The sequence below is a fragment of the Solanum tuberosum genome, unplaced genomic scaffold (genome assembly GCF_000226075.1).
Source record: "Solanum tuberosum cultivar DM 1-3 516 R44 unplaced genomic scaffold, SolTub_3.0 scf00284, whole genome shotgun sequence".
Taxonomy (NCBI): Eukaryota; Viridiplantae; Streptophyta; class Magnoliopsida; order Solanales; family Solanaceae; genus Solanum; species Solanum tuberosum.
The window spans coordinates 796,212-805,352 of record NW_006239212.1 but is presented as its reverse complement, the minus strand read 5'-3'; the positions used below and the strand labels follow the sequence as shown (position 1 = coordinate 805,352).

The 9,141-nt window shown below is 40.8% G+C and overlaps 1 protein-coding gene across 1 annotated transcript; it reads right to left on the bottom strand.

Moving 5' to 3' along the window:
* Positions 1–2,275: 2,275 nt before the first annotated feature.
* Positions 2,276–8,195, bottom strand: LOC107062964 (uncharacterized). The gene is made up of 3 exons (XM_015314271.1): positions 7,811–8,195; positions 7,077–7,453; positions 2,276–6,727 (listed from the first exon to the last, which is right to left on the bottom strand). Exons 1-3 carry the CDS (start codon positions 8,193–8,195, stop codon positions 2,276–2,278), a joined length of 5,214 nt encoding a protein of 1,737 aa, XP_015169757.1.
* Positions 8,196–9,141: the final 946 nt, after the last annotated feature.

The following is a 9,141-nucleotide window of genomic DNA, read 5'->3' as shown; positions in this document are numbered from 1 at the left end:
GTTAAATTTTTTGTTTTGAATTTATAACTTATGTTATATTTTCAGTTTCATTTGTTTTAGTAATATTGAATTTACATTGCATGTCATTTTTTAATTAGACTTGATAGATTATATTTTTGTCAAACATTTAATAATTTATGACATTTATTTATATATTATTCATTTTATCAAACATGCATTTTACGATATTCGTAGAAACTTCATACTTTTAGTTGTTACGATCAATTCAATTGAAATATATTAATTTGAAAAAATATAAATCAATTATTTTTTCATAATAGTAGTTATAGAAAATATGTTTATTAATTAATATATTTTCAAACAAGAATATATATCTTAAATATTTAATTTAATGTCATTTATAAAGTTTTTTATTTGTCTAGTATAAATTTTAAATAATTAATTTTTATTTTTAAAATTTATTATAATTTTATAATTGCAATTATGCATCCAAACAGAACATGTGTAATTACACTGTGGCATCCAAACAGCACATGTGTAATTACAGTGTAATTACACTGTGACAACCAAACAGGTCAGTGTAATTACTAGACAGTGTAATTACTAGGCTGGTAATTACTACCCTAGTAATTACACCAATTCCAATTACCAAGTGACTTTCCAAACAGACCCTAAAGGTGTTCAGCCATGAATACAAGTATTAGGAGAACAGCGGAAGCATTCTAAATCATTGCAGATCTGGAAACAAACCAGACTATAGGAAAATAAGGCTCATGTGCTCTGCTGCTCCTAAGAATCTCTACTCTTATTAATTCAACATTGACTTAAAAAATCCTTGCTATGTTGAATGAAAAGTGTACAACCTTTGCATTTACTTACTCCTCATAAGGTAATTTTAGTTTTGTTGTCTTGCAAAATAAGTCTTGTTTATTTTTTCTCTCATTTCTAACTTGAGATGAACCAGTACTTTCGGATGTCTTGTCTCTGCAAGTTTTTCTATATTAAATTTGAACTTCGAGACGACTATGAAAAGGGGATGTGTTAGTTACTAGTTACAGTCTTACAGATTAGAGAGCCCCTTTACTTAATAATTATTTCTTGCTTAAATAGGTGATCGATTTTCTGTAGAGAAAAGTGTAATCAGTTTGTTGGCTCTTGATGTTTTAAGTAATCATCTGGCTCGAGTAGCCAAGAGAAAACGTAGAGCCAGGACATAAGTTAGCATGTCCTTCGAGCTGTTTTTATGAATGTAACTTCTCTATTCCAAAGTAAAAGATCATTCATACATACAAAAAATGAAGTGAATGCTGATGCTCTCCAAAATTACAAGACAAAAAAGTAAGACAACTCGAATCATCATAATCTCAAAACCTTTTCCTATTCCAACAGCGCTTGGGAGCAGGAGGGTCATTAGCAGCTTTAGGCATTTGATGAAAGTCTACCAATACAATCCGTCTCTTGGCTTCCCTTTGATCTGCTAACCTTTGCTCGAACTTCCTCTTGCTTGATTCAAATTTCTTCTTCATTACATTGTCGCTTTGTGTTTCTTTTTGCATTGGTCTTGCAACTGCATAGCTTTGTGATGTTTTCTGCATTGGTCTTGTACTTGAACTGCAGTTGCTTTGTTTTGGATTAGGAGGAGGAGCAACTTCTACATTCATCTTCATCAACGGCGGCAGTATGCTGTTTGTTGAACCAGTGGTGCACTCTTTTCTCCTGCATTGGGTAAGGGTCTGTTGTGCTCCTTCTTCTCTCTTCTTTTCTGTGTCACTCTCCATCTTCTTGAAACCTTTGTGACTCTGTTTCTGGAGTTGCTTGTCTCCGTCAAGCTGCTTCTCGAAAGAAAAATCAGAAAGAAGTTGTTTTACACGGGGAGGTTTGGTGGACTCGTTCCTCTTTCTTGATGGCATAGTAGTAGTATTTTGGGAGTGTGGTGTTCCTTGTTTATCCAATTGTTGAACCAAGTCAGTTTTCTTCAACTCTGTGCTGCTTTCTGTTATTGCACTGCAATTGTTCTGTTTCTCCGCAGGAGCAACTTGTACAGTGGAACAAACTTCAACCCAAATAACAAAACAGTAGCAGTACTCTAATTGATTACCCAAGAAGAACGATTACAGTAGTGAGATTCAATAGTTCAGCTCTCAAGAGCAGCAATTGCAGTATGGAAAAAACTAAATAATAAGATAGAAAGAGGTGAGAGAACTTAGAAGAAATAAGATGAGAAGTTAAGAGAGTGTTGCTATCACTTCTTTGTTACCCACTACTCTGCCATACTCCTGCATATAACAACTACTCCCACGTGCTTGTCCTTGCATTAGCCTAGGATATAGTCTTGTAGCTTCTTGTTGGGCTGTTTAATTCGTTGGCTTTTCCTAATTGTCTCAGGCCCATTCTCAATTTCCCTACTGACTTGGGCTGGCTGATCCATAACAATACTTCCCTCCCAATCGAGAACCTTGTCCTCAAGGTTCGGTGGGTGTTGATCTTCGACAGGAACCTGAAGCAGGGGTGTCACTTGTTCAGCAGGCGTTCCCACACATTTCTTGAGCATAGAAATATGAAAGACTGGGTGAATTCGTGCATCAGCTGGCAGATCAAGTTTGTATGCAACATAGCCAATTCGTTTCAGCACTCGATAAGGACCAAAGTACTTCCGGCCGAGTTTGTGGTGGTGCTGCAAACGGAGAGAAAGCTGCCTGTAAGGCTTGAGCTTCACAAACGCCCAATCACCAACTTCCAGTTGCAAATCCGTTCGACGAGCATCAGCATATAATTTCATACGAATTTGAGCCTTCGACAAGTTGTTCTTAAGTAGCACCAAAACATCATCTCTCTTCAGCATGTACTTCTCGACTAAATCATCTGCAGCACTGCCCAACACATAACGAGAAATAGTAGGAGGCTCCCGCCCATACAATACTTGAAAAGGTGTCACTCCGGCAGACGAATGAAAGGCGGTGTTGTACCAAAATTCAGCCCAAGATAGCATTGGTACCCACTCGTGAGGACTCTCCGAAACAAAACACCTCAAATATTGTTCAATGCACTTGTTCAAGGCTTCAGATTGGCCATCAGTTTGCGGGTGATACGCTGTACTCATAGCCAGAGAGGTGCCTTGGAGTCTATTAATTTCCTGCCAGAACGAGTGAAGAAATCTCGGATCCCTGTCAGTTACGATAACGCGCGGAGGTCCATGTAGTTTAATGACATTGGCTACAAAAGCTAATGCAACAGAATGTGCGGTGAACGTGGATGGCAATGGGATAAAATGCCCATATTTTGACAAGCGGTCTACAATAGTCATGATTGTCGCCTTACCCTTAGAACTCGGAAGGCAAGTGATGAAGTCCATAGCGATCTCCTCAAACACCACGTTCGGTATAGGCAATGGTTGCAGCAGGCCGGCAGGGCTGCGATTCATGTCCTTCATTTGTTGACACACTTGACAAGCAGTAACAAAAACTCGCACATCTCGCCGCATATGGTGCCAATAAAAATTAGATGAGAGACGATGAAAAGTACGAGCGATCCCAGCGTGTCCCCCAATAGGTGAAGAATGAAATTCTTGTAATAGACGGATGCATACTGGGGAATCAGATGGGATAACTAGTCTTCCTTTGAAAAATAATAATCCTTCTCGAAGGACATAATCGGAGTCGGTAGCAGTCTGTTGCTCAATGCCATGTTTAATGGCAAGCAATTCTGGATGAAATTGAGTGGCCATTCGAATTTCATCAATCCAGTCAAAAGTTCGAATAGATAAGGCATTTAAAGTCCCTTCAACAGGTCGAGAAAGGACATCAACAACCCTATTAAGCTTCCCAGGGCGATACACAATATGAAAATCAAACCCAACCAACTTCCCTAACCATTGTTGTTGCTCCGGCGTCTGAATAACTTGATCAGTCAGATTTTTGAGTGATTGTTGGTCAGTAACAATTGTGAAACGCCGTCCTAATAAATACTGCCGCCATTTACCAACAGCTTGAGTAATGGCATACATCTCGCGATGGTAGGTGAAAGCTTTTTGCATTCGAGGGCACAACTTCTGGCTATAAAATGCGATAGGATGGCCTCGCTGGGACAAGACAGCCCCCACACCGACGCCTGAAGCATCAGTCTCCACGTGAAATTCCTGTGTGAAGTCTGGTAACACCAAGACTGGAGTGCAACTCAGCTTGTTCTTCAAAGTCTCAAATGCCAGTTGTGCGGCATCTCCCCACTTGAAAGACACTTTTTTGAGTAAATCAGTCAAAGGACTAGCAATTGTGGCATAATTCTTAATGAAGCGCCTATAGTAACCAGCGAGTCCTAAGAAACTCCGTACCCTCTTAATATTTGTGGGAATTGGCCACTGCTGAATAACTGATATTTTAGAAGGGTCAACTGCTAACCCCTTGCTGGAAATGACATGACCAAGATAGTCAATTTGAGGCTGCCCAAATAAGCATTTAGAACATTTAGCCACAAATTTGTGTTCCCGAAGAATCTGGAGAACTTGAGTAAGGTGCTGCAAGTGATGTCCCCAAGTCTGGCTATAAACCAAGATGTCATCAAAGAATACCAAAACACAGCGACGAAGTAATGGCCGAAAAATCGAATTCATTGTAGCTTGAAATGTAGAAGGAGCATTAGACAAGCCAAATGGCATCACAAGAAATTCATAATGTCCTTCATGAGTGCGAAAAGCCGTTTTTGCCACATCCTCAGGACGAACACGTATCTGATGGTAGCCAGAGAGCAAATCCAACTTAGAAAAAAAAATTGCGCCATGTAATTCATCAAAAAGTTCGTCAATAGTTGGAATAGGGAATCGATCTCTCACAGTAATAATGTTCAAGGCACGATAGTCCACACAAAATCGCCATGTGCCATCCTTCTTTCGAACTAATAAAACAGGTGAGGAAAAAGGACTAGTGCTAGGCCGAATTATTCCATCAGTGAGCATATTAGCAACCAATTGTTCCATGATGTTCTTCTGAAAATAGGGATACCTGTAGGGTTTAACATTAACAGGTCCTGACCCTGGATTGAGATGGATAGCATGATCTAGCTCGCGTGCTGGAGGTAAACCTTGTGGTTTGCAAAACACATCTTCATATGAAGCAAAAAGTGAGTCCATATCAGGAGGATAAGGAGGCGGACCAAGACTCTCACGCGTAACCAGCCGGAGGCAAAAGTAAGAGGACACCGCCTCAGTTTCAGAAAGTCGTCGTAATGTGTGTAATTGCACAGGTTGAGCCTTATCAGAAGGCTCTCCAATCCAGCTGTACTTTTGTCCCTTAAGGGAGAACTCAAAGAGACGTTGAGAGTAATCTTGTAGAATTGGCCCCAACGAACTCAACCAAGATACCCCTAAAACAATATCTGCACCATGTAGCGAGAGAACATATAAGTCAACCACAAGGTTACACCCCTGGATCGACAAAGGGACTTGTCGTACCACCCCATCACAGCGAAGACGCTGACCACTGCCAACCACCACCGAAAAAGGAGGTGCGGGCTCAATAGACAGATTCAGAAATTTGGCAACTCGTGCTTGCACAAAGTTATCAGTGCTTCCCCCATCAACGAATACTTGCACAGGGGAACCGCGGACATGGCCATGAAAGCGAGGAGTAGCGTGAGAAGTACCACCGGACAAGGCATGATATGATATAGTAGAATGAGCTTGAACCTCTAAACATTGAAGTTCTTCAGCTAGGAAATCCTCAGGACAAAAAGAGTCTGGCAACTCGATTGAGGATTCAGAAGACTCCTCCAAAAGCAGGAATTGAGGAAGTGCCTTGCACTTGTGGCCAATAGTGTATTTCTCATCACAATTGTAGCAGAGCCCTTTGTCTCGTCTAGCCTGGATCTCGGAGGCCGTCAGGCGCTTGAAGGGAATTTTGGGAAAGGCAGATGATGGAGCAGTTGGCTTAGACAGAATTAAAGGAGATGGTGTTGTAGGGTTGGGCAAAAGGGGTTGAGTTCTCGCAAAAGCAGGACGAACTGGACTTTTAGCGTAATTCAACTTCTGCTCATACATATTAGCTAAACGTATAGCCTCTTCTAGAGATGTGGGTTCTCTAATAGCGACTTCATCTTGAATATCTGACCGAAGGCCCGAAATAAAACACCTAACCAAAAACTCATCTGGCAAGTGTATTGTTTCATTAGATATCGCCTCGAACCGGGCGCGAAACTCCGCCACAGTGGACGTTTGTACAAGCTTCGAAAGTCTGCCCTCCGGAGAGCGCAATGATATATCCCGAAATCGGAGACGGAGCTTCTCAGCAAAATGTGGCCAATCAAAGAGTTGCTTGTTGCGAAACATCCAGCGATACCAATCGAGAGCCTCACCATCCAAATAGAACGATGCCAAGGAAAGTTGATGAATTGGTAGAATGGAATAAAACTCAAAATAACGCTCAGCTTGAAACAACCATGCCTCAACATTTTGACCCTTAAAACGACTAAGTGCCACCGCCGCTGGTTTGTGTCGGATTGTGAGCGGACCAGAAGAGTTAGATCCAGGAGATAAACACACAGCCGCCTGCCTTGGATGAACAGGATCAACAACCGCTGACTGAACAGCCACCGTGGAGATAAAATCCTGCACTAACTGAGTCAAGTTGTCCACACGAGTTGATAAAAGAGAAAGTTCCGTCGACGAGTCCGACGGTACAGCACCATCCGATTTCTTAGAAGTATCCATGGAGTCCAAAGCCATGAAAGCACCAATTGGAACAAACTTCAACCCAAATAACAAAACAGTAGCAGTACTCTAATTGATTACCCAAGAAGAACGATTACAGTAGTGAGATTCAATAGTTCAGCTCTCAAGAGCAGCAATTGCAGTATGGAAAAAAACTAAATAATAAGATAGAAAGAGGTGAGAGAACTTAGAAGAAATAAGATGAGAATTAAGAGAGTGTTGCTATCACTTCTTTGTTACCCACTACTCTGCCATACTCCTGCATATAACAACTACTCCCACGTGCTTGTCCTTGCATTAGCCTAGGATATAGTCTTGTAGCTTCTTGTTGGGCTGTTTAATTCGTTGGCTTTTCCTAATTGTCTCAGGCCCATTCTCAATTTCCCTACTGACTTGGGCTGGCTGATCCATAACATACATTTGTTGAACCAGTGGTGCACTCTTTTCTCCTGCATTGGGTATGGGTCTTTTGTGCTCCTTCTTCTCTCTTATTTTCTGTGTGATAATCACTCTCCATCTTCTTGAAACCTTTGTGGCTCTGCTTGTCTCTGTCAAGGTGCTTCTCGAAAGATAAATCAGAAAGAAGTCTTACACGAGGAGGAGCAACTTGTACTCGTTTGGTGGACTCTTTCATCCTCTTTCTTGATGGCATAGTAGTACTATTATGGGAGTGTGGTGTTCCTTGTTTATCCAATTGTTGAACCAAGTCAGTTTTCTTCAACTCTGTGCTGCTTTCTGTTATTGCACTGCAATTGTTCTGTTTCTCCGCAGGAGCAACTTGTACAGTGGAACAAACTTCAACCCAAATAACAAAACAGTAGCAGTACTCTAATTGATTACCCAAGAAGAACGATTACAGTAGTGAGATTCAATAGTTCAGCTCTCAAGAGCAGCAATTGCAGTATGGAAAAAAACTAAATAATAAGATAGAAAGAGGTGAGAGAACTTAGAAGAAATAAGATGAGAATTAAGAGAGTGTTGCTATCACTTCTTTGTTACCCACTACTCTGCCATACTCCTGCATATAACAACTACTCCCACGTGCTTGTCCTTGCATTAGCCTAGGATATAGTCTTGTAGCTTCTTGTTGGGCTGTTTAATTCGTTGGCTTTTCCTAATTGTCTCAGGCCCATTCTCAATTTCCCTACTGACTTGGGCTGGCTGATCCATAACATACAGACTTGCGGATGACTATTCTAATCTTCGTCACCAAGGGTTTGTTGCTTTCTGCAGTTCTTTGTTGTGTTCCTAACCCATCTTCTTCTTCTTTCTCAGGCTCTTCAATGCTGGTCACGTCATCTTGATCACCAACATTGTCCTCGATAACCTCTTTTTCTTCTTCATCATCATCATCATCATCATCAGTTGATGTTATCGAGGGATTCATCAGGAACTTGATTATTCTGGCTTTGCGCTTTTCGAACTGTGGCTGATACTTGAATGCACCAACACGCAGAGCTAATTCGATCAAGTTGAAAATATCATCAGGCTGCTCCTCGATCTTGTAACAACTCATGAAAACTCTTTCAATATCCATTCTTCTCACACTCACTCGAACAAGAACAATTATGAGGAAAAAAAGTAATTTGTTAAAAGTGTAATAAGAAACTTTAACTCATCAAACCCCTCTTATAAAGGATTTTTAGAAACTTATTCCCCTTTTCTGATGTTGTTTAGGAGTGGCCACAAATTTAGAAACTTTCTCTTTTTCCCGTATTATTTAGGACTGCCCATAAATTTTAAAAATTATTTTTTTTCCTTTTCCTATATGTTTTAGGAGTAGGGTGCCTTGCAAGTTGCAACCTTGAAGTAACAATTTGAGAGAGGCATGGACTGGCGAGATGGCCCCAGAGGACCTAGAGTCTGATAATGACACTTCCCATTCCCAGGGATCCTGATTTGGTTTTGCCCCATCTTGGGCATGTAATGAACAAAATTCTATTTTCTTTTGTTTTTCCTTACATTTTTGTAAGCACATGGATGCTGGTTTTTGCTATTTTCATAGCCAATAATTAGATTCTAGGTGTTTATAACTTACTATTTATTGCTAAGTACTGATTAAATTGCAGGGATTAACCTATGTATGGTTCAGGGTCCATATGTGTGATTAGGGAAAAACAAGGGAGACAGGACTGAGATTCTGTCTCGCCCTGTCCCGCTCTGGCGGGAATAATCCCGTCCCAGCGGCTCCGACGGAAATAGTACCCAGGTCAACAATTTCATGGGTTCTTCCCGATTTCTAAAGTTGTTCGTTGATTCCCAGGCTATAACTAAGCATTTAGGATAATCCTTTTAACTAGGATAGTCATTGCCTACCCCAAGTCCACCTATCGGTACATACTCCAGAATTCATTTCCCATTAATCCAACACCACTAACACGCACATCCCCAACATATGCCCATACACTCGCACGATTATAGTCGGTTGCAACACACGTCCAGATTTTGTTTACGAATTACATCGTAGCTTATCTAGACCCTTG

What these genes read in the sequence shown, in the direction of transcription:
- LOC107062964 (XM_015314271.1), bottom strand. Translation starts at nt 8,195, where the DNA reads ATGGATATTGAAAGAGTTTTCATGAGTTGTTACAAGATCGAGGAGCAG. An exon ending in TTATGGATCAGCCAGCCCAA is followed by an intron (nt 7,454 to 7,810) that starts GTCAGTAGGGAA and finishes TTTGGGTTGAAG; the next exon opens with TTTGTTCCACTGTACAAGTT. An exon ending in GCACCACTGGTTCAACAAAT is followed by an intron (nt 6,728 to 7,076) that starts GTATGTTATGGA and finishes GTAATCAATTAG; the next exon opens with AGTACTGCTACTGTTTTGTT.